General features: G+C 45.9%; 1 protein-coding gene across 2 annotated transcripts in view; it reads right to left on the bottom strand.

The window, feature by feature from the left end:
- SFXN3 (sideroflexin 3) overlaps positions 1-26671 on the bottom strand; it is a 223764-nt gene that overhangs the window by 139391 nt on the left and 57702 nt on the right. For both annotated transcript variants that reach the window (XM_069239538.1, XM_069239539.1), the window contains one exon: positions 8633-8806. In XM_069239538.1, coding sequence (XP_069095639.1) covers positions 8633-8799 — 167 coding nt within the window. In that variant the 5' untranslated portion in view covers positions 8800-8806. The remainder of the gene's footprint in view (positions 1-8632; positions 8807-26671) is intronic.

The following is a 26671-nucleotide window of genomic DNA, read 5'->3' as shown; positions in this document are numbered from 1 at the left end:
TCGAAGATAACCGTTTCGAATGCACGGAAAAAAGGGAACTGACGTCCGCACGTCGTCGAGGACCTCTTATTGCCTGTATGACGTCAGACGGCGTCGCGTGCGAGACAGTGACGTCCTCGTCGACGTGCAGAGACTAGTAAGAAGATTTCCGTCGAGTGCTGGCGCCATGGGAGTATTCATGAGGTGAGGAATCCACAGGTAGTTGTATCCATCAGAAGCATACATTTACCTGAAATTCTAGTAAAGCTAAATTGTATTCATAATTGGCGTGTCGTCCTTCACTGAGCGTCCTTATTGACTTATACCGAACAGGTGTCAACCAGTCACCTGGATAAGACACTAGGAGATTTGTCATTATCTGCAAATTCAGTAATAATCCTTAAAATCTGTCTTGGATTTGACTTTATAAGACCTATGATGGACAGCTATGATTTAGATGGTCTCATGAGCAGAGATTTCCTTAAGTTTACATAATTTAAATATTTACATGGAGACTACCACCAGCTGAACAAAATAGTAGACGAAAACGTATTCTTCCTCTATCTTAAACTATTGACATATTAAGGAAAAATTAGAAAATATTTAGAAATGTATCTTTCACGCAACTCAGACTTCATAAAGTTGTTGAGGCAATATAAACTACAACAGGATGGATAGAATATCAGTATTTGGGACAACAAGAAGTTTTGCCTCTCAGTACAATTAACCAAACAGCATGAAAGAAGTTTTTCAAATCATTATAACTAAGGCATAGGCAGAGAAAACGGGTCAGGCCTCAACAATCATTTCTTTATTGCAAACATATGCCACATTTATATCGTTAAAAAATGCAAAGCACACCGCCACCGGCTGTTTGAATGTGATATGCTTGCAATTAAACATTTAACATTTGAAAACATATTAACCATTGCATATTATTGTAACAGAACAGTAAAGGGGCTTCCTAGAAGGCAGCTATGCTTCAAACAGGAATAGAAACTCTTAAGTTATAATGCACATCACAGGAAAATACAATTGTTTTCGTATCAAGGAAAACGGTTTAAATTACCGTACCCTAAACACAGAAGGAAGACTAGAGAAAAAATGGTAAAGAGCGGAATGAAAAACGTTTTTCCAAAGTAAAGAATTGGCCCACCCGTTCTGGCACTGAAGTGAACTTATTTCAGGCAGATGCACCCAGGTAATCATGAAAAAATTAAATCACTCACAGAGTAAGAGAGCCAATGGCACATACTGGGTGCTGTGATAGGCAGAAGGAAAATGTTCTAGGGTGAGCATAGCAGTGCGCAAGTGCTGCTTTTCCGACAAGTTGATATCTATGTGGGCTTTTAAACACACCCACCTCACGTCCATCACTTTCACTCGTTCGTGGGCTTGCCTTTCAGAGATCCTTTGATGACACTGGTAGATGCTTTAAGTTTGTCCCTCCTTTGGGTGGTTTTGTTACCGCCTTGCGGACCGACCCTGTTAAATGGATAATTGCATGTTTGCCGATACGTTTGACTGTGAGCAAACTTCTTTTTCCTTTTGTGACTCTCCTTCGCGCTCACACTCATGGCGGCCATTGCGCTTTGAATCGGCTCACTTATGTCAACTGTTTTACTTTACATTTTCAATTTATATGGCAAGAAAAGTCCAGTTAGAAATTTACAACGCCTATAGCTCTAATTCGAGTAAACTTGAGACTTATTGCATTGCAAATGCTTGTTATTACATAAGGCTGATGAGACCTCAATGGAGAAAAAGTAGTGGCACTCCCTAGTTGGAAAACAAACAAATGTATATCACTTGATTCTACCGCAGGAGCCCATCAATCTACTGTCTAATTCATTTTGTGTGAGGAAGATGTATAGATCAGTGGTTCCCAACCTGTTGTCCGTGGACCCCTGAGGGTCTGCGAAGCCTTCTCAGGAGGTCCGCGACTGCCTAGAAAATTAAAAAGTATTAACAGATTGGGTCCCCAGCTTTCAGTAAGGACTCAGTGGGGTTCCCTGGATTCCAATAATGATTCATTGGGGGGTCCCTAGTTTCCAGTATTGATAAAGTGGGGGTCCACAAAAGTCAAAAGGTTGGGAACCACTGGTATAGATAACATAATACTTCCATACAACAGGTATACGACCAGTGTGCTAAAAGGCCTACTATTGTCTATAATCGAGAATCCACTTTCTATGCCAAGATGTGGTGTACGCTTGATAAAATGATAAACTGGCACACCACCAACCAACATTAACTCTACTAACAAGTGGTATAACAGTGGCTTTGCTGAAAGGAAAAGATAATGGCAGAACCAGGAACACAAGTAGCGTGCTTTTTTGTCAGAAACATATAAACACAAAAGCAAAATTCAGATAAGGGCATGCCACAAGGCAATAAAGAGCACAAAAAATTACTTGCCTCGCCTAACACACTGATGAGTGTATGAACCAAACAAAGAAGATCTTTAACAAATTTCAATAACTATACAAACTTGAAATATTGAAAAAATCCACTTGATCTGCTGGATGTCTTTGATCTTAAAAAAATCTAATATCTGTGAATCAATTATCAATTAACCAGAACAGTCAACATATCAACCACCTATCCTCCACTCCTCCTCTACTCCTCTTTAGCCTCCTATAGAACAAGAAGTGACACATCTGACCAAGAACACCAACCTCCCAATACAACCTCGTCCAAATGAATTCATGAAGGAGATCCTCCCATCTCTAACAGCTGATGTTACGGGCATAGTTTTTATCTTGAATAAGATAAGCCTGTACATCTGATTGTTTGTTGTGTTCCATATTTTGTAAACAGAGCATATTCCAACAGAAATCTTTGAAACACTTTCATACGTCCAACTTTTTTGAGCTGTACCTCCGAATCCTGCTATCCAGGTGGGGACCATATTCTACGTTTTAAAAAAGATTTTGTTTGCATTATTATTTAAACTTCGTATTTATTTGGAATTCCATATGACTCTCACAATTCACCACATCTTTTCTAAATATTTATCTTACATTGCAAGTATATTTAACACAACTTCTTGTCTCAGTGGCATAGTTCATGAATCGCCAAAACATGCCCTTCTCAAGAAACCAAAAGTATAGCAAGTGCTGTCCAGAAAGCGGCCAACTGGTAAATGATCCCATTTGTTTTAAGCCTTGGATGGAGAAGACACCAGTGAACTACAGCAGTACCTAAAACAGGACATCATCTTAAATGATCACCAGTCTGAAATCAGACCTTTACGAGGCACAAAACAATCACTAGTAGACATTAGTGGAGACCGCCTTCTTTCCCTTGATTGGACTGGATTGTTTCTCTTCAACAGCAGCCAACAAATATTTACATGATTTTCTGATTCATATATTCCCATAAAGTGAGGAGTTCCAAAGCAATCATCCCTTTCCTCATTATTGTTTAATATCCAAATGCTCCCTGTTCGTCAATTACTTAATCACCATCAGCTAAAACTCCAGATATATGCTGATGACATGGAGATGCTCACCTTCCTACAGAAAAGTACTGAGAGTCATTCCTGCATTGCAGAGTGTATAGTGTGAATTAAAATAGCATTTGTCTGAAAGTATCAAGATTGAAGCACAAACCACGGGAGGGGTCAGTTCAGAGTCACTGCCTTTCAAGTGGCTGTCTTATAAGGGTAGTTCTCCCACATCTTCCTAGCACATCCTAAGTCGGGGGATGATTTTCAGCTCAGACCTTAACTTCAGCCCACAAATCAAAGCAATGGCAAAGGGAACTAATTTCAACTCTCTCCTTTTGAGAACCCTCCTGTTCCTCCAACTGACCATCGTACACAGCTTACACATACTACTGTCATAGTCCCATTGGACTGCATGCCTCTAAATTCCTGCCAGAAGCCTATGTATGTTGTTGGCCTACATGAGCGAACAACATTCCTTTAATAAAGTAAAATATGGCAGAAGATCTTTGGTGGAGCAGGGTCAGAAGATAAGTTAAGTTAAGAGGTTTTATAGCATTAAAATCTCTTCTGAATGTGTATCTCAGCTACTCTGTAACTTTTTATGCGTCTTATGTGTATGTCAACTTATCATGAAATAAAATATTAAGGCTAATCCCGAGTCTACAGCCAAGCAGAGCTTCTGATTTCTGATTTAAGCAGTTATGTTAGCATAGTATGATACATGATTCACCTGGATCATCTCTTTACATGCCCACACAGTAGCTATTTGTGAGGCTGCAATTGTCAGTCAGTCTGAGGTCACTGGCTGAAAGAAAGGAAAGCCGCAATGCCAAGGTGCACAGAACAACAGCAGAAATCATGTAGGCAGGTGTGGCAGCTGGTGAGCCTCAAACTATAGCACAGAGAACGGATGCTCAAAGGTAAGGTTTCCACTAGGAATGCATGTGGTGCAGTCTTCGGGCCTTACACCAGCATCAATGTTGCATTAAAAAAATGTTGTATAGTCATACAGGGCATCGGTGCAGGTACCACCAACAGACATCAGCGTTTTCGAAGAAGGTGGTACACGACATTGCAAAATGCAGGCCTCACATGTATATCAGTGCTGATTGAAAAAGATAAACAGTAATTCAGGAAGTAGACACTTAGGTCCTCAATTATGACCCTGGCAGTCCATGGACCACCCAGGCCGTTGTGGCGGTCTCACTGCCGTGGGACCAGTGGTGCAGACCGCCATATTACGACAGTGGCGGTTTGGCCACAGGCAAACTGCTGCATCCCCATCCGTCCCGCCACTTTACCGAGGCCCGCAGGGCTGGAGGTTTCCACCTGCAGCCCGGCGGGAGTCAGATAACCGCCAAGGTTATTCCGACTAGGGACACCGCCAGCATTTACTGGCGGTCTCACCGCCACAAAATGGTGGCGGAAAGGTATCCCCATGACAGGAACTTGCGTTCCTGCCGCCGGGATACCCCCCAAACACCTCCGCACACATGCACCCACACACCATGACACAGACATACCCCCACTTACACACACACTTACAACATTCACCTCATAGACATGCATACATACCCATACACATCACACACGCACGCATCCACTCACAATCCCTCCACCCCCTCCCTTCAACTACATACACACACAACGCCCACCCCCACTCATCTTCACACCAGCACACCCCCAAACCCCAATTGAATCTCACTGCACGCACACAGACACACATCATATATACATACAAACATACACGCACATGCACGCACTCACTCACACCCTTACCCTTTATACATTCACCCATGCACACCCCTCACCCCTGTCCACATGCATACACACACGCATCACCACATTTACACAGACACACACACATGCACACTCCCCCCCACATTCATGGCACGCATACACACACTCACGCACACCCATTCACACATCCCCCCACCCCTTGCAGACAACAATTACCTCGTCAGAGGAGGTGCTCCTCCATGAGGGGATGGGACCCGGCGCTCACACAGCCGGCACCTTCACCGCAGAAGAAGACCGCGACACAGAATTACTGGTTGTAATTCTGTGGGCGTTTTTATTCTGGCATGGCGGTGTCTGCAGTGGAACCGCCTAAGCGCCGCTGACTGTTGTAGTGAATGCCGCTGGATATCGGACCACCGGCGATGCGGTTATCTGGTGGCAGTCATAATACGGCAGTCAGAAGACCGCGAGCACTGAGGTCTTCCAGCGGCTGTGACGGTCTTTGGAAAAGATCGCCACTGTCATAATGAGGGTCTTAGTCCTTGTTCTGACATAAACCATCATGGGGAAGGTGTACAGCAATGGAGGGTACAGGGACGTTGGCCTCACATGGACATTGGTTCCATGTGGTGAAAAGTTCACAGGGCAGCAGTAACTGACTCCCAATTTCGGCCTCTCAGATACCTCCTAACGTTTCGTAACGCTAGACTTGGGCCGTGAGCCGAACACAAAAGGTCCTCTACATACAGTACAGGCCAGTACACCTGCTTGTGCAACAATAATAGCATCAATATATTTTTGTCACTCCTGGGGGAATATTATAGCCTTTGACTTCAAACGGAAACCGCCAAGAGTTCTATCTCTGGGCCCTTACTGCTGCAAGATATATGTGCGGAGTTTATTGAAGTAAGAAGTGCACATAGACGATGCGCATACGCAGACTTGGGGCAGCTGGCTCAAATACAGAGGTGCAGTCAAAGTCAAAGATGGTTCCATATTTTTGGGGCAAACTTAACGTTGGGCCAGATGTATGAAAGCATTTTGCATTTGCAAACGGTGCGAATGCCTGTTTGCGAATGCAAAATGCTATTTCAGAATGTATGAAATACATTCTGAACGCAATTTTAAGGAATCGCTAAAATAGCGATTCCTTAAAATTGCGACCCTGTATAGAGAGTCGCAAATTGCAACTCTCTAAATTAGAAATGGCAAATAAGGATTCCTTATTTGCGATTTCTTAGCACATGTATGAAGCAATTCCTAAATGCAATTTTGGTATTTAGGAATCGCTAATTACCACCATGTTGAACTTGGTGGTAACCATGTGCAAAATTTAAAAATGCATTTAAAATGCATTTTTAAATTGTACATGTAAAGCACACATGCCCTTTTGGCATGTGTGCACCTTACATGTCCCCCAAAAAATGTTGGGGTGCAGCAGAGGGGGCCTTAGCCCCCCAGCACCCTGGGGTTTTGCATTTCCAAAATTGCGATTTCTGGTTCAGAAATCGTAATTTTGGAAATGCATAAAATTTGCAGATATGGGCCAACAGGCCCATAGCTGCGAATGGAGCCGGTATCGCAATTTGCGATTCGGTAATAGCATTTGCGATTTTTAAGAAATCGCTATTACCGATTCGCAAATGTGATATATGTCACTTTGTGAGTCGGAAATAGCGATTTCTTAAAAATCGCTATTCCCGAATCGCAAAGGGCCGTGATGATACATCTGGCCCATTGTTTTTAAATATCTTTATTTGGTTTTCTTTGTTTCATACATAAAGCAGCAAAACAGTGCATAAACACGCAAACATGCACCCCAAACTGAACATTTTAAGAGTTCAAAGGTGAAAGCTCCACTTTCAGTTTTTGTATCACATCCAGACAACTTCTATAGCCACCACCACAAAGCACAAGATATATTGATTATGCCTTTTGTGCACTTCATTGCTCTTGTCAGGCCACCGACTGTTCTAGCAACTAAAGATACCTACTATTCTTTTTTTCTAGGATGATGATAATGCAAGCCAGACAAGGGCACTTGGCCTGAACAAAACATTCTACACAGAGAGGGGGGAAATCTGATGGGCAGCACAGGGGGGCATTCAGCAAAATTACTAACCATACTGAAAATCTTAGAACTTTAGGATATTTGTGCAACTAGCAGGAACCTCTGAAGGGGCATGCATCCTCCCATGTATTCAGGTACTTTTATGCAAACACTCTTCGCATATAATTAGGTGGAATTTGGTGTCCAGTCATGATCTACCACATTGATTTACAATGGAGAGCCAGTTCAGGCAAAAAGGTCTGTATCCCACTGCTGTAATGAGCTGCCCTCAACAGGGAGTGGTGTCATCACCTGGTCACAGAGCAGCTGACACTCCTGTAAAAAACACAAAGCACCACTCTGACTGAACACCAGTTACCAGCAGAGTCTAACACTTGTTAACAAGCAACATACAAAATCATTGTGGAAGACTCGTCAAGAGACCTATGACATAGATTAGCTGCAGAAGAAGATAAACCAGATCTACCAGAGCAATAAAATATGGGGCAGGATTTTACCTGAACACACCACAAGGGATCTTTGACCGAAAAATACCACTAGTACAAATTGATTCATTAGCTGCACTTAGCTTCGAGACTACATTGCATAAGATTTTACTGACAAAAATGCATTCAACACTGTAAGATATTTTACAATATGATCCACCCGCACTTTGATGCTGCTCAAATTCCCCTGACCAAACTGTTGTCACTGGTGAACTACAAATTCTTCTAAAAGTGAAACAAATCTTCTTCAGGCTGGCATGGCCAGAAGATGAGCTACTTGACACAAATGAAGAGCATCCAGTTGTAGAAGCTACCACTATCCTGAAAGTTGGAAAAAGGGCACTTTTCCTTAAAAAGGCAACAATTTAGTGTGTATCTGCGGAAAGACTGCCCACCCTGCTATTCCAGATCAATAATAAAAATAGCACTTATAATTTCTATTGCTTATAAATAGGAACGTATAATGGTCAAATGTGTGTTTATGTTTTGAGACTATATGGGCAAAGTATAGTTTTTGTTGCAGTTAGGTACGATTAGAATTGAGGGGCAACAACTTCAAAACACACAACTTAAGGCCCTTGAAGACATCTATGTAGTTCTAAGTGGCTCAAGTGGGAGGTGATAGACAGAAAGATCTTCAATTTAACCATATTCAGGGAGAGGACGGAGGTTAAAAATACTTCTTAAGGGATCTACGGAAGTGGGTGGATGATTAGTGGATGCAAGAAGACCTAATGCTTGCAGAAACAGGAAAATACTTTGAGGCTTAAGGAACGCATCAGTCGGATTTCCCATTTTTAACCTTTGATCAACATTTTGTAACCGTAATGACAAATAAGTCATTCCGATTTTTACAACAGTGGGAGACATAAAAGGAATTAAAAAAAAGAAACCGAAGCAGTGCACCTGTAATTGTGAACGATCTTCTTAGCATCTTCCAGGGTTTCAGATGAGAGGAGGATGTTTCGTGGATCAGTAACCATGAAGAAATGGTTGGCCCTTCCTTTGAAGGTGCTCTGGTCCCATCTTGGTTCTTTTATGTTGATATTAAAGGGCACTTCTTGTTCCATCATCTAAAAACTAGACAAGACACACAACAGACAGTAGATATCAGTTTCCTGCTTCAAAATTTTAGGGTATCTGGCACGGCATTCCCGACAATTTCGCGGTGAATCACAAAATAAAAACGGTATTAAGAAACAATGGGATTTCAAAAGCAATGGTTTCGGGTTCACTTTCAGCAATATTTACAGTTTTGCTATGTTCTGACAATGTCTGTATATAGCGTGAGGATAACTGCCATCGTCTTCTATAATCCAATTCCTGTTTAATTCATACAGTTTGGACATATAAATGGCTTAGCACTATTTGTCAAGATCAATCTTCAATGCTTATTTTCAATTTCATCACGTTGATGCAGGCACAACTGCTACCGAAATAGTGTGACATTAGATGTGAGATGCTGAGCAGTACAAGCCATTTCACATTGAAATTAAAATACATATACCGCAGGCTGAATAAAACCTATAAAATGGCCCAAGAAATCGCATTTTCAATAAGTACAATTAATTATTTTCGTACATTTCATCCAATGAGTATCTACAAAACGAAACTGGGTATTAAATCAGATAACCAACCTCTATTTTGCTCCTCCAATTCAGAACATATCCTCTATTTGTTTTGCCAAACTTAAGTCTTTAAAGTCCCACAACATACCCGAAAGATTATTGCTCATATCGTTGTAACATCGAGATTGGATTGTCCTAACAGCCTGTAGTTGGGCCTGGTTCACCAGCTTCAGATCATTCAAAGCGCAGCAGCAAGACTAATTTTAAGAATACCTTTTCCGCAATGTGTTACTCCTTATTTGACATGTTTGCACGAGCTGCCACTAACTAAACGTATTCATTTTAAAGAGATAACTCTTCCTTGGAGAGCCTTCTACCAGAAATCTTCTCAGTACTTATGGCACAGACTCAAACCATACTATGATTCTAGAGACCTTAGACCCAACAACCATAGGTTGTTGCAAGCCCCCAAAGTTTGTAAAGCCAGAAGAGGGGGTAGATCTTTTTTCATATCTTACATCCAAACTTTGGACAGATGGCTCTTTCTGAATCCATCTTTAAAAAAAACTAAAGACCTTTCTCCTTGATTAACTGTGGCTCTTTTGACTCCACTCCTCTTGCAGTACCTGAAGACTTTCATGCCGCTAGCACAGGGATGCTTCTTTGGAAACAGCTGTACATGGCCACAGCTGCAACAGAGTCAGTTGTCTGCTTCTGAGCTCCTGGGTCACAGGCCTGTTGGCTGGTATCTTGCTTGACTCCTGTTCCCCTTGTCCCCAACGGAGGCTGGGTAAAGGGCCCCATGTGCTGGTGGTGAATGGCGGAGGACTCGCACCTCAAATGTGAGCCCAGGGGCACTGAAAAGTGGAGCAGCCTATTGAGGGAACAATAAGGTCATGGCGGACAGCAGGAGGTGCCTGAAGCATTGCTGGTAGCCAGTGAGGAACGTCGCTATGGCAGACGGAAAGTTCAGCAGCCACTCAGCTGGGAGCCGGCAGCTATGGAAGCAGCCTCCATCTGTGAGTGGGGCTGAGGTTAGAGGACAGCCCACACACAGAGGCGTCCAGAGAGGCAGCAGTCTCCGGAAATACCCGCAGAGACCACAGTGCTAATCACAGTGCCGATGATTCTTTGCCTTCTTTTCCCCTGGCTGAAATTAACAGTAATGGCATGCCACGGGCTGAAAGGGGCGGTTTCTCTGCCAGTGTGGCTCTGGCGGAGACCTCAATCGATGAGGACTCGGCCTGCCAGAATACAGATGCGCACTCTTTCCCCCTGGGGGAATCACTGGAGGATGTTCTGCTCTGTGCTTCCTACCATGAGCAGACTGTTTGGGGGAGGGGTCAAAGGAGGACTGTCATATGTGAGGTCACAAAGGGTGAGTTCCAAAGTCTGTGGAGATGAACCCACCCGGACATCTCAGCTGCATACTACTCAACATCCACTCCCTCTGTCAGACAAGCTGTTGAGATATGGGACCTACTCAACACCATCTCCCCCAGACGTTGCCTTCTGCACAGAATCCTGGGTGTCCCCGACCTCAGCCACAGACATTGCCACCTCCATCCCCGATGGCTACAAGATCATCCACAAAGACCGCATCAACCAAGCAGGATGCATCATCATCAACAACAAAAACACTCTCACGACTAGCTCTGACAACCACTCTCTCAGCATGGAACACCACCACTTCCAAATTCAGAGCAACCCAAACACCAATCTCTGTGGCACCCTCAACTACAGACCCCCTAGACTCTGCCCTGCCATTAGCAAATCAACAGCTGACTTAATCGCACCCCCTACCCTCATCTCAAAGGGGTACATCCTCCTCGCCGACCTCAATTTCCACCTAGACAACCTCAGCGACCAGAACACCTCATCCCTTCTAGAGAACCTTGCCACCCTCACTAGTCAACTCCCCAACCCACTCAGCAGGACACACCCTTGACCCCGTCTTCTCCGCCGGCAACAACATCTCTGCCTCACACACCTCTGAAATACACTGTACCAACCACCACTGCATCCACTTCTCCTTTACCAAGAACACCGAAAGCCACTGCACCCACCACCACCCCCTAGAAACTAGAGCAAGATCTCTGAAGTCCAACTCACTGAAGCCTTCCGCCACGCCCCACCACAGACACCACTGACATCAATGCCTCAGCCAGCAACCTCCACCAATGGATCTGCGACTGCGCCAACACTCTGGCCCCCCTCTGGAAACCCTCCAACAATCAACACCACAAGAAAACCAGCTAGTTCACCCTCAACCTCAAAGAATCCAAGCGCATCTGCAGACCACTCAAGAGAAAGTTGAGAAGCTGCAAGAACACGTCACACCATAAAGCCTTCAAAACCGCTGTCACTGCGCACCACCTCATCAGAACAGCAAGAAAATCGGCCATTCAGGAACACATAAAGGCCAAAGCTCTCAACAGCAAGGAACCCTTCACCGTGGTCAAAGAATTCACCAAACGCAGCACGGACAACACAGACATCCCACCCTCCCACAATCTCTTCAACAACCTCGCCACTTTCTTCCACCGCAAGATCCAGGACATCTATGACGGATTCACCACCAAAGACCCTCCCACCCCGCCCACTGTCACCGCATCCAAAGACTCCACCCCCCTGCCAACCCTCCACCACTGGACACCCTCACCTCGGAAGACACCTTCAAGATCATGAAATCAATCCAGTCCAGGGTGCACTCGGACCCTTGCCCCCGCCACATCTTCAACCGAGACGGCGCCACAATCGCACTGGAACTGTGACGCACCATCAACTGCTCCATCGGGTCCGCCACCTTCCTAGAAGACTGGAAACATGCAGAGATCAACCCTCTATTGATGAAGCCCTCCACTGACCCGACAGACCTGGAAAACTACAGACCCATCTCACTGCTCCCATACCCAGCCAAAGTCATGAAGAAGGTCTCAATGCCCAGCTCACCAAATTCATCTAGACCAACCACATTCTGGACCCTCCCAATCTGGATTCAGGAGCAACCTCAGTACCAAGACCCCACTCCTCGCAGCCACAGATGACATCCGCATCCTCCTGGACCATGGTGAAACAGCAGCCCTTATCTTCCTGGACCTCTCAGCTGCAGTCGACACCGTCTTCCACACCACTCTCTCCACCAGACAACGTGACGCCGGCATCTGCAGCAAAGCCCCTGAGTGGATCCGCTCCTTCCTCACCAGTCGAACCCGGAGAGTCAGGCTCCTACCATTCACCTTGAAAACCAACAGAGACCAGCTGCAATGTCCCCCAGGGCTCCTCCATGAGCCCCACCTCTTCAACATCTACATGACCCCACTTGTGAACATCGCCAGACACCATGGACATCGTCTCCTACGCCAACAATGCTCAACTGATTCTCTCCCTCACCGACGAACCATCAACAGCCAAAAACAACTTCAACAATGGAATGAAGGCAGTCGCTGCCTGGATGAAAGACAACAGTCTCAAGCTCAACCCTGACAAGACTGAGGTACTCATACTGGGCTCCACCCCATCCGACTGGAACGACTCCTGGTGGCCCGCATCTCTTGGGCTCACCCACCGAACACGCACGCAACCTCAGCATCGTCCGCGACTCCTCGCTCTCAATGGCCCGCTAAGTCAACGTCATCTCATCATCGTGCTTCCACACGCTTCGCCTGCCCCAAAGATCTTCAAATGGATCCCCACTGAGGCAAGAGAACAGTCACCCAGGCATTCAACAGCAGCAAGCTTGACTACAGACTCTACAGGCAACAGAATCTATGCAAGCATCACCAAGAAACTCCAAACAAGACTCCAGAGAATCCAGAACGCCGCGGCTAGACTCATTATGGACATCCACTGCCACAAACACATCACTACACATCTGAGAGACCTTCACTGGCTACCAATGAACAAAAGAATCACCTTCAAGCTTCTCACACACGCATACAGGGTCCTACACAACATCGGACCTGCCAACCTCAACCACCACCTCTCCTTCTACACTCCCACCAGAAAGCTCTGCTCCGTCCAGTTGGCCCTCGCCTCCTCCCCAAGGATCCATAAGAACTCTGCTGGAAGAAGATCCTTCTCCTGCCTCATGGCGCTGACCTGGAACATGCTGCCTCTCCATCTCAGGCAATCCCCCTCGCTGATCCCATTCAGGAAGGACCTCAAGACAAAGGCAGAAACGGGCCCAAAGCCGAATCTACACCCCCCCTGCACCACTATAGTCCGAAACCAAGCATACTTTTCAGAGATATGACAGGGGAAAGGTCCTGGCGAACCATCAGGGTAACATAGGGGCCAAGATGGATCTAGAGACCCACATGAGCACAATCCAGGCAGCAATTTAAGATACCTAAGACTCCCTAGAGAAAAATACAGAGGCTGCAGTGGTGGACGTAGGCCTCTTGCCTACCACAAGCAGACCACAAAAAACTGGCAGATAGTACAGCCACCGCAGAATCCACGCTAGAACTTCAGCACACTGTCACAGACCACAAGACCAAAAAGTGCAAACTACAAAAAGACATGCATTTCTTAACGGTGAGGCTGGAGGATGCCAAGGGCCGCTCCCGACATAATATTTGCCTGATGGGGGTGCCCAAAATAGCAGAGGGGCCCTGCACTGAATTATTCGTGGAGCAATGGGTGTCATTGACGGTGCTGGGAGAAAAAGTTATCAAGGATGTTCACAGTGAAAAGGGCCCACAGAGTGCCATAGTGGCATGCCTGTGGAACTTTAGAGACAGGGACAACATTAGATAGCTTGCATGTTGGCACACTGAGGGGAACACACTCAACATTTACCCAGACTACACCACAGTGGTGCACAGCGGGAATCATTCTTTGTGGTGAAAAGACACCTGCATTAACTCAATATTAACTATTGGAGCAGAGGTACCTTTCTTTTTGATGGAAACAAAAGTATAGACTGGAGGTAGCTAACCTCATGCCTCTAGGATACACAGAAGTAGCAAGAGTACTATGAAATATAATGAGGCACCGCAGGCCACGAACTCAGGGTCATTATGATCTCAAGTTACTGTGCAACGCTAAGTTTACGAACGCGGATGTTTATTCCTACTAACCCCTATAGATACTACTTTGTTCCAAAATTTACATGTAACATATGTTATACAATAACTGCAAATGTATATAAGTACATTGTATGTGTCACTTCTCCCTCTCTCCTCCCAGCTGTGAATTGGCATTTATCCTGTTATTCACTGCCATCACTCACATCAAAAGTTGGCATTAATTGTTATATGTTGTATATACAAAACAAATAAAGAGATAAAAAAAAAAAAACTGTAAGAAAGCCGGAGACCAAATGGCTTTCCCTGGATTTTTTTTTTTTGTGTTAAGAGGAAGGTGGTACAACCACTCCAAGATCTGTTCTATATGGTCAAGAAACAGGGTGAGCTCCCCAATTAACACAGACAAGCAAACATAGGTGGTCATTATGACCCTGGCGGCATTACAACCGCAGTGCCAAAATTACGGGAGCACCGCCAACAGGCTGCCGGTGCCTCCCGGCGTATTATGACCGTGGCGGTAGCGCCGCGGTCGCACCGCCGGGGCCGGCGGTTTACCGCCACAATGGCCCCGGCGGATGTAATCCGCCAGGGCAGCGCTGCTTGCAGCGCTGCCCAGGGGATTACGACTCCCCGACCGCCAGCCTTTTTCTGGCAGTCTGAACCGCCAGGAAAAGGCTGGCGGTACGGGGAGTCGTGGGGCACCTGGGGGCCCCTGCACTGCCCATGCCACTGGCATGGGCAGTGCAGGGGCCCCCTGACAGGGCCCCATGCTGCTTTTCACTGTCTGCTGTGCAGACAGTGAAAAGCGCGACAGGTGCAACTGCACCCGTCGCACAGCCGCAACACTGCCGGCTCCATTTGGAGCCGGCTCCCATGTTGCGGCCCACATCCCCGCTGGGCGGAAACTTGGTTTCCGCCCGCCGGCCCAGCGGGGATGTCCAAATGGGCACCGCGGGAGTACGGCCGCATTGGCGGCCGCACGGCGGTTACAGCTTGGCGGGCGGCGGTAGCCGCCCGCCAATGTTGTAATGAGGCCCATAGTCCTCATTCGGAAACTAGGTAAAAAGCAGTAAGAGTATGCTTCATTTTGGCCCATGTCTCTATCGAAAATGTAAATAAAAATGCTGGCTAAAGTCCTGTCGAACCCCCTTATGCAAATATTCAACCACATTGTAGTCCCAGACCAATCGGACATTTTGTCCTACAAGTCCTATTTGGATGCCTGATCGACTGATGAAGAGTGACATAATTGGCAGTGGTCTTGGCGCTAGACACCAAGAAAACCTTGGACTCAACTGAGTGGCCCTATCTCATGACACTGCTAGAGAGGATGGAGTTTGGACCCTTCTTCTGAGTGTAGGTCCAACTCTTATATCACAAACCAATAGCAAGGGTCTGAATCAATGGTGCCCTCTCTGAGGAATCTGAACTGGGCAGGGACACCCGCCAGGGCTGTCTCCTTTCTCCCTTGATCTTTGCTAGTTGGACTAATGGATAAATGCTACTGAGAGGACTCTGCTGAGACGAAGACTGGGAAGATATGGTTTCCTTATATGCTGATGATATCCTTCAGATTTTTTCCAGTTTTTGGTCTGTTCTCAGGCATTCTCATGAACTGGGGAAAATCCATTCTGTACCCCCTCACCTTAAGGAGCCAGCCAGTAAGGTATTCAAGCCCACTGACTGATCTGGGAGGGAACGGGTTTTACCTTTCTGGGTATATATATATATATACATATATATATATATGACCACCGACCAAAAGCTGTTCCACAAAAGGAAACTGGGCTGTAGTCTAATGAACTTCCATCATGATCTGGAACATTGGCGTAGTTGCTCTCTATGGGGTCTCTAGTTGGCAGGAGTATGCACCCAGTCCAAGTAGGGATCACAATTCTAGTCAGGGTAAGTCAGATACATACTAAAAGATAACCTCTGGTAGCTTGGCACTGAGCAGTAGTCTTATTTCAAGAGGAAATGTATTTGTGCAACACACACAGTAACACAATGGGATCACCACAAAAAAGGCTCCATACAGGTTTCGAAAAATAGACAACAATTGTATAAATAAATCAAGAACAAAACAACAACAAAACAATGAGTCGGAGCGGAGTTATGATTTTTAGAAGAATAAGTGTTAAAACTGCGCTACTTGAGGTCGCACTGGACCGGGGCAAAGTCAACAGTTCAAGTCGACCACGATGGAATGGGGGCTTGGTAAAGGAGCCGCACAGGGAACAGAGTACCTTGATCCTAGTCATAGGCAAGAGATACAGGGCCGGTGCGTCAGTAGATGAGTTGGTGTCACTCCCGCAGTCGAGGGATGAGTTGATTTTTCACACACACTGATGGTGATGTGCTGGTTTCCAGAGGCGAGCACTGAAGCCACGAGGCATTGATTTGGACGCTTCCACGCTGTCAAAGGGATGTGTCAATCTTCCTTCAGAAATGGCGGCAATGTGGTGGCTTCAGTGGTGCGTCAATGCCAATGCGTCGGGTGCCACTTCCAGCAGGCAGGGGATGTGGTGTCAATACAGCGGTTCTGGAGGTGCTGCTAGGGCCGCAAGTACGATGGGCCAGCTTTACTCCCGCAACACGGTCAATGCATCACTTGCCGCTTCCAGCAGCAGGAGATGCATCAATTTCACTGGTACAAATATCTGGGTCCACTTCCAGTGAACCAGGCACAGGAGATGGGGTAGAGACTTTGATATCCTCAAGTCTCTAGCAAGCAACAGGAGGCAAACCAACAGGCCCTTGCGGATTACTTTGGGGTGCAAGGCAGAGTACAGCTTTTCCTCAGCAAGGTCAGAGAGCAGAAGGCAGCAGGGCAGCACAGCAGAAAAACAGTTCTTTCAGGTCAGCAGTCCAGCAGAGTAACAGCCCTTGATGCAGCACAGCAGTTCTCCCGACAAAGTCCAGTTGTAGGTCCAGAAGTGTCTGATTTGGTGGGGTTAGATACCCAGGACGTATACTCAAATGTGCTTTTTAAGTAGGGGTGACTTCAAAGCAAGGGTCTTTGAAGTACACAAATATCTTTTTTTTCCTCAGTCCTGGCTCCAGACTATCAGTTGTGGGTAATCAGCTCTTTGGGTGGGGATACACACTGCATATTAAGGTAAGTGTCATCCTCTCCTGCCCTCCCTGCTCAGGAAGAGCCATCAGAGTGCAGTTCAATGTAGATGAGCACTCGCACACACCTAACCTTCCTGTGTTTGTGGCTGTCTCAGGGGAATGCACAAAGTGCAGCTGTCACCCACCCCAGACATGTACTGGAGACAGGCTGCAGGCACACAGAGCTGTAATAACAGAGAAATGCCCACTTTCTAAAAGTGGCATTGCTACAATAATAATGTTAAATCCGACTTTATCAGTAAAAAGGATGTATCATTACTATTCCAAAGATATGAAACATGACACAGCTACTCCTTTCTAATCAGGAATTACAGATTAAAAATATGATAAGGAATTCCCAGTGTTACACTATGAGAGGAGGAGGCCTCACAGTTGTGAGAAACAAATGTAGGTGTTTTTCACTACCATGGACATGCAAAACCTAGAAGTACATGTTCTATCTTTTACTTACACAGAACCCTGCCCCGTGGGCTACCTAGGGCCTAACTTACGGGTGACTTATATGTGATAAAAAGAGAGTTTAAGGCAAGTCAAGGGCTTTTAAATGCCAAGTCCAGTTGGCAGTAAAACGGTACACACAAACTCTGCAGAGGCAGGCTTGAGACATGTTTGAAGGGTTACTTAAGTGGGTGGCACAATCAGTAGTGCAGGCCAACTAGTAGCATTGAATTTACAGGCCCTGGAAATATTGCATACCATTTTACCAGGGACTTACAAGTAAATTAAATATGGCAATTGTGTATAAACCAATGTTACCATGTTCAGAGGAGAAGCACATACTGGTCAGCAGTGGTGAAGTGCTCAGAGTACAAAGGCTAACAAAAAGAATCAGCACGTATGAGGCAAGCAGGCAAAAAGTTTGTGAGAAGATCACTCTAAGGGTGACAGGTTTAACCACGCCCCATTTCTCACTCTATGAAATGTTCTATCCCCCCAAGTTCCTGTACATCTTCCAGGACTCACTGTTTGTGGACCCCAATCAGTTTTTCAGGGTAGTGAAGGCTGAATTTAGAACTCTGCTCTGTGCTGGTGACACTCCATAGATAGTGCTCAGCACCCTCACCAGACGACCCATGGATGGCGGAACGGCACTTTCAATCTTACGCTTTTACTGTTGGGCAGTCCAACTACTAGTGATAAATTAATGGTCCTTTGTGGATCAAAGGGAAACTTCCCCAATGACAGACCGAAAGGTGTTAGACCCAGGAAGGTTGTTAGGTGACTATACAGACCGGACAGGGCCCTAACACTCCCGGAGCCCATGGCGGTGGTAGTCCTGACCTGGAAACAGGCACTGCGTGAAATAGGCTGGGAGAATAAACTGACTCTGGAGACACCACTGTTGGAGTCTGACAGGATGGAGACACTGCAGGGGATAACGGGGTACTGACAGTGGGACATGCTGGCTTCTCAAAGATTAGAGATCTGTCGAATGACAAAGCTAGTTGACATTTGTGGACCTACAGGGGCAACCTCTCGAAGGTTTAGTTCCTGCAATATATGCAGATTATATCAATTTTACAAAGTCAGAATGGCTGGAAGCATGAATTAGAAGACAAGGAACTATTGGAATATATAGTGCTGGAAGCCCCCTTTCAGAGGCACATTGTATCACAAATCTATTTGAAGTGCCTCACACAGTCTGCCTTCTTTGCAAACACTGCGGGTGAAATGAGAAACAGATCTGAGGAAAATAGAAGAAGATGAATGGGAGAAACACATACCGCTATACCAGGGAAGTGACAATCTGGGCTGGATTTCATCTGATCCAGCAGAAAATACTTCACTGGGCTTACTTCTCATGCACCAGACTGTACGCAATGGCCACAGTGGACACTGACCATTGTCAGAGGGGATGTGGCCAAAGGGGCACCTTAGTGGCACCCTACTACACCCAATCTGGGAATGCTCGAGTTTGAGTAGGTTTTGGTTAGGGATACAAAATAAGTTCTCGCATATGGTGGGGAACATTCTCACACTTTCCATATGACTGGTATCCGTGGCAATCTGGGAAGAGATTACTTTAAACCAGTGATACTCAAAGCATGCGGCCCTCCTGACCTTTACATGCGGCCCCAAGGCAGCAGCAGCACTGTGCTGTTTACTTGACAAAGCACTAACATTAAAAAATGTTAAATAAACAGGCAATCCTTTATATGAACGATAATTGAAGTTAAAGAAAGGAAGCAACTAGGTAGTCCTGCACCACTTAACTGTAGGAACACCTTTATCTTTAAGGTATCTTGCAGCAAAAGTGTAAAAATAGGATAACGTCTCTTAAAACTTCAAAACGTTAATACGCAGAACCATTTCACCTCAGTACATCAGATTATATCAGGGCATTGGGAGTATTGTTTTTAAAGTGATAGTTTTTAAACACAAAATCCGAAACATTTATTCTTCCTCTTCACCCTCATAACAGAGGCAAGTCAGTTATGTGCACTTGTTGGGAGACCTGGTTTCCTATCATACATGAACAACATTATAGTTAAATCAAACACGAGAGAAGGGTTTATACAGCGCACATCCTGACGCCATGCATTGTGAGGTCCTCTTACATACGATATTGAAGAAAATGGGGCGAAAGTAGAACAATTGCCTAGGATCACACAATATGGTAAAGTGGGATCTGGGATTAATCACAGGTTATCTGGTTTCACACTGTGCAATTCAGCCACTAAATGTGTATGCTTTACTGCCCCCTACACCCACCATACTCTCTTAACTCCCTCTCCAAAGCCTCCCTCCCTTTGACTGTTACCCTTTTGGCATCAATGCAGCCCTCAATCACACCTACAGACCAAACATGTGGCCCCTGCGAGTACCCATGCTCTAAACAGACACAAACAAATGTATGATGGAACAACTAATGCGAGACCCATGCATGCCTGAACAATGCGGCTGAACAAAGGCTGCGTTTTTACCACGAATGCCTTTACCATGCATGCCTTTACAACGATTTTTCATTGTAAAAGCATGCCTAGTAAAGGCATGCATGGTTCTAGCATTCCACCCTTCGCCCGCCTATGGCCCAAAAGCACCCACCCCTAATACTAAAACTACCCGGACCCCTGCCCCTAAAATCAAAAAGTATCCCAACAGCCCCCACCCACCCTGAGCACCAAAACCTTCCCCGACCCCCCACCCGCCCTAAAAACAACCAACCCTGCACTAAGAACAAAACTACCCTGACCCCACCACCCTGCCCTTAACAACAAAACTACCCCGACACCCCCACCTACCCTGAGCCCTAAAACCTTCCCTGACCCCCACCCACCCTAAAAACAACTGACTCCCACCCCTAAACACCAAACTACCTCGATCCCCTACCCTGCCCCTAAAAACCAAACTACCCAACCCCTCACCTCACCCCTAGAAACAAAACTACCTCAAACCCCCTAAAAACAAAACTACTTTGATACCCTCACCCACCTTGAGCCCTAAAACCTTCCCCGACCCCCACCCACCCTAAAAACAACCGACCCCCCACCCCTAAACACCAAACTACCCCGATCCCTCCACCCTGCCCCTAAAAACCAAACTACCCAACCCCCCACCTCACCTCTAGAAACAAAACTACCTCAAACCCCCTAAAAACAAAACTACTTTGATACCTCCACCCACCCTGATCCCTAAAACCATCCCCGAACCCCACCCTCCCTCAAAACAATTGACCTCCCACCCTGCTTCAAAAAACTGAACACGAGCCCCCCACCCCATCCCTAAAAACAAAACTATCCCAACCCCCCACTCCAAGCCCCTGATCCAGCCCCAACCCTAAAAACTACCCTCCAACCCTGCTCCAATCCCACTTACCTAACCAAACTACCCTGATCCCTCCACCCCTGGCCCTAAAAACCAAACTACCCCGACCCCCCACCCCGCCCTTAAAAATCAAACTACTCCGATCCCCACCCCGTCCCTAAAAACAAAACTACCCCGACCACCACCCCTAAAAACAAAACTATCCAATACCCCCATCCACCCTCAGCCCTAAAACCTTCCCCGACCCTCCACGTGCCCTAAAAACAGCTTACCCCCACCCCGCCCCTAAAACAAAACTACCCCGACCTCCCCCTCCCCTGCCCCTAAACACAAAACTACCCCACCCCCGCCCCAGGCCCTTAGTCCACCCCACCCCTAAAAACTACCCCCCAACCATGCCCCAACCCCACTTACCTGACCAAACTACCCGGATCTCTCCACCCTCACCCCTAAAAACCCAACTACCCCAATACCTCCACCCCCAAAAGCCAAACTACCCCGATCCTCCCACCCCCCCTAGAAACCAAACTACCCCAACTCCCCACCCTCAAGCCCTTAATCCACCCCACCCCTAAAACTACCCCCAACTCTGCCACAACCCCATTTACCTGACCAAACTGCCCCGATCCCCCACCCCGCCCCTAAAAAACAAACTACACCAACCCCCACACCACAAGCCCTTAATCCACCCCCCACCCCAAGCCCTTAATCCACCCCAGTGTTAAAAACTAACCCCCAGCCCTACCCCAACCCCACTTACCTGACAGCGCCCTCTCCTGCTCCACTCTGCCTTTTTCCCTGCCTTAACCACGCATGTGCGTTGTTCAGCACATGCGTGATTAAGGCAGAGAAAAAGGTAGTTGTTGTTCCGGCAAGCGTGGCTACACTTGTGTTGTAAACTTCGTTGTTCCAGAGTCATGGTTCAGGACATTTCCCGATACAAACTGGTCGTGGAGAGACACGATATTGCATGGCACTAGGGAAAGAGAACATCCTCGAAGTGCAGGACTGGAGCTCCAACATGAAGTGGTGCAGACAGGCAGAGGAGCCTATCTACCGTGAAAAGGAGTGCCCTCAGAAGCATGAGGAAATATGGGGACACTTGCAGGAAAAGGTGGAGGAGTGAAGGTTCGCACCCTCTAGATATGCCTATTGATGGTCAACAGGATGGGCTGGTTGAGGAGAGCTGTTTTTTTGCTTGTTATGTTATTTGATACTCGGTGACCATAGCCATTGGCATATACTCCTGCAACTAATGTTTGCTCGACGCAATACCTGATGAGGGTGTGTTTGTCACTTCTGTACTGTTTTCAATGTTGAAAATGCTAAATACAAATATATTTAATAAAGTTATATGGTGCACAGTTTACCTACCAGTAACGTTTTGAGTGCAAGCAGTACTTCATGTTAAACAAAGGACTGAGTGCAACTGGTATGAGTTGAAGCAATGTTTCAAGAAGATTGGATCTTAAATACAAAACCAAAAATGTGTGAGAAAAGCTAAAGCTTCTGTGCGCAAAATATTTACAACCTGTGGATATCTGGACACATGCCCATGTTAATAATTGGTATAGAGTTCATTGACAATTTATATATAAACTGGAGGTTTATAAAGGTGTTGATAATTATTTCCAGAACTTCCCCCAATACTTGAGACATTATACACTGTTGAAGAATGCAAATTGTCTTGGTGACCTACTTACAGGTGGTGTAACTCACGACGCCGTTCTGCTCATTTCCGAAATGTGTAGTATACTTTTTTTGTTCCAAATGTTTAATTGACTTTGGTGATACAACAAGAAAACAACTCTCCAATCAAATTACAGAATGTCAATACATTGGTTACTGTTTAGGAATAGAGATACAATAGCATCCATATTGATATAAAAACAGTACAATATTAAGACATCAGTGTACATATCATATGAACGTTATGCGTTCATACCAGCAGGTACCTGTAAAAAGGAAATAAAAGCACATAAAATATAAATGTTAGGTCATTAGTGGACCAGATTATGGTAGGTGTACCTAACGACAAAGCAGTTTGTATCTTATTCCTTCACTGATGTGTGTAGTACACTTTAAAAAAACTACAGAGGCTTGTCCATAGTATATGGCTGTTCATGCCTTATCGGTGGCTAATGCATAGATGTGAAGCTCCTCACTTAAAATTGTGGGTCACACAAGGAGCTTGGCAGGCTGAGCCCATTAAGGTAAACAAAGGACAGACATTTCTTTGGAAGGTAATCAAGGCTTATTAGGTTGCTGACCTCTTTAATGTCAACAGCATTTTCTCATACAGTTCATTATCACTGAAAAGAACAGCACAACATATACTAAACGTGGGTGAGTTGATAGATATGCTACATGCCCTGCATGTAGTGAAAGATTATGTTCATTACCACTTGAGTGGCGATAGAAAACTTGTGTCAGGTGAATCTTGAAGAATCACTTTCAGTCCACAAAGTATATAGCACACTGTTACATTCACTGGATGATGTCATCAGTGATATCATCAATTAGGTCATTTGAGATGTCATAAGTGGGGTTTCTGATGAGGTCTTTTAACATGTCATGAGCGATGTAAGATGTGAGACCACAAGTAGTGCGTGACATGGCTGAAAGTCACAGTCAGCTCACTGAACAACAGCAGGCGAATTTCAGTGTTTTTTCAGTTTTTAAACACATGTTCTGGTGTTATTTCAACTTCACTTTAACCTCTGATATTTTTTCCAGTGAATTTCTGTGGAGTTATTTAACATAGATTAAGATCGTATTACCATACTGAAGTATAAAATTCACTTTAACCTTTAATTTTTCAGAGAATATCTGTTTTGTATCATATTCTAAGTGCAGCATGTCAGTAAATTCAGGGCTGGTGTAGTTAGTACTAGAATGAGAAATCGCCTGGGAATACCGGGTTCGGTAAGTATTTTGCACTCACTAAGGGCCAGATGTAGGAAAGCTTTGGCGACTCGCAAACGGTAAAAAACGCCGTTTGCGAGTCGCTAAAGCCCATCTGGTATGTAGAAATGCATTTTGCGAGTCGGAACCGACTCGCAATATGCATTTCAGAGTCGCAAATAGGAAGGGGTGTTCCCTTCCTATTTGCGAGTCGCACTGGTATGCAATTCCATTTGCAACCGCAAATGGACTCGCAGTTACCATCCACTTGAAGTGGATGGTAACCCAGTCGCAAACGGGAAGGGGTCCCCATGGGACCCCTTCCCCTTTGTGACTGGACCAAAAAATAATTTTTCTGAGCAGGCAGTGGTCCAATGGACCACTACCTGCCCTGAAAAATACCGAAACAAAAGGTTTCGGTTTATTTTTCAAAGTGCAGCTCGTTTTCCTTTAAGGAAAACGGGTTGCACTTTGAAAAAAAAAAAACTGCCTTATTTCAAAGCAGTCACGGACATGGAGGTCTGCTGACTACAGCAGGCCTCCATCCCCGTGAGTCCCCTGACTCGCTATGGGGTCGCAAATTGCGACCCACCTCATTAATATTAATGAGGTGGGTCTTTGCGACCCCATAGCGACTCGCAGAAGGTGTCTGGGACACCTTTCTGCATCCCAAATTGCGACTTGCAATTTGCGAGTCGCAGGGACTCCCAATTTGCAAGTCGCAATTTGGGAAGTTGCTACATGTGGCCCTAAAACTCATTCTCCCTGCTCTCCAGATTATGTTTTTCATTTGCATTTCAATTACATTATTTATTTAAAGATCAATCATTCAGACTATACCTGCGCCTGCAGATCTCTAATGGCAAACTGTCGCTGCTTTTAGTTCCTAGAATTCTATGTCAGGACCGGAGGCTTCGGATTATGCTTCTCTTCACTTTACTGACAAACACAGCAGCCAATGAAAGTGTAACAATTCAAAAAACTACAAATTCCATGAACCCCCAGTCCACCAATCATGGGTCTATACTGTCCATAAATAGCCTGAACGCTATAGTCCTTTCTCTTTCTTTGCTGCTCCTGCAGCCAGATAAGTGCAGCGCGCTATTTGTGCTTGTGTTTGTGGGTTTATTGATTGTTTTAACTGCACGAACGCGAGCGCGCTAGCGAGCGCTTTTCTTGCTTACATATTAGTATTACCTCAAATTCGTTTCCTCGTTATTTGTTGCCGGCATGGAGTGGGGGCAGGCCGTTTTCGGCGAGCATAGGCTCACCGAGTCGAGGACGCTGTCCTCTTTCTGCTCCCGCGCATGCGCGTTGAGAAGAATCGGAGGTTTCTTTCATTCCGACCGGCTTCTCAACGCGCGTATGCCTCGAGGGTGTCAGACCCAGAAAATATTATCTGTACGGCCAACGATCGCCCGTAAGGGGCTGTAATAATACTTTGAGAGCTCTGCTCAGGGGGCACTAGGAGTTTTTCCTGGTTAGCTTCTTCTAATATACTACAAGCTAAACTCCTCAAGCAGGTGGCTCCCTCCACAACAGATTTGCCGGCTGTACAGCTACTAACTGTACCTTATAATTGTCAATTCACCTGCTAAGGGTTTTTTGCCCCCCCCCTGCTAACTACTCCCTTAACAATAATTTTAACATGGCGTACTACGCCAATGATGATGAGCAGTATGGCGAAGTGCAAGAGATGCCAGCTGAGCACCAAATGGAGGAAAGACTTGTGGAGGCACTTGGCCATCATGTGCAGGATTCCGTGAATTGGGCCCTAATCCAAGCCCTGAAACCCTTTACACAACCCCTGTCTAACTTTGCTAAAAGGGAATTTTTGGGCGAGAGTAGCCAGCAACCTCGCCTCCAATCCGGAGATCCCGGTGAAACGATGGGTTTGCACCTGCAACGTTCAAGTGGCAGTTCCTCTGCAGAAATCCTGTCGCAGATGGCAACCTCTGTGTTGCGCGATCATGCCTATGGAGGTTTTCCCCCTCCTCAAGAGACATCATCTAACTTCCTGCAATCCTCACATTCTAGCTATCATGATCCTTTTTCCTCAAAATCAGACTCTCAGGCAGATCCCCAACCGCGCAAAAAGCAGCGCAAGACACGGCATAATATGCCCAAGAGCAATCCCCCTCAAGGCAAGAACCTCCTGTTTTCACTTGAGGATATTATCCATCCTCGCTCCACCGAATGGATTCCTAACCAGGAGGTCACCAGTTACGTCCAGGATAGGCTACGTAAAAGTTTTGAGAAGGAGGTGCGCAACACCCTTCGGTCAGAATGTCCTCGACCCTCCCTTCTCGGTAAGGTGGCAGAAACACCCGAGTTAGATCCCAGCATGGCGACTTTTCTCCGGAAGTTCGCTAAAGACCTGAAGAAGGGTCTAGATCGTGCCTAGAGAGGATGCCAGGACAAATTACTGGACGTGTCAGGTCCCTTAATGAAAATATTAGATCTAGCCATTCAATCTAAGGAAACGGAGGCTCCGTTAGACACGGACGCAATACTACAATGGGCGCAGAGAGCAATCTGCC

This window comes from Pleurodeles waltl, chromosome 6, assembly GCF_031143425.1.
Source record: "Pleurodeles waltl isolate 20211129_DDA chromosome 6, aPleWal1.hap1.20221129, whole genome shotgun sequence".
NCBI classification, from domain to species: Eukaryota; Metazoa; Chordata; class Amphibia; order Caudata; family Salamandridae; genus Pleurodeles; species Pleurodeles waltl.
This window is presented reverse-complemented; position numbering and strand designations above follow the sequence as displayed.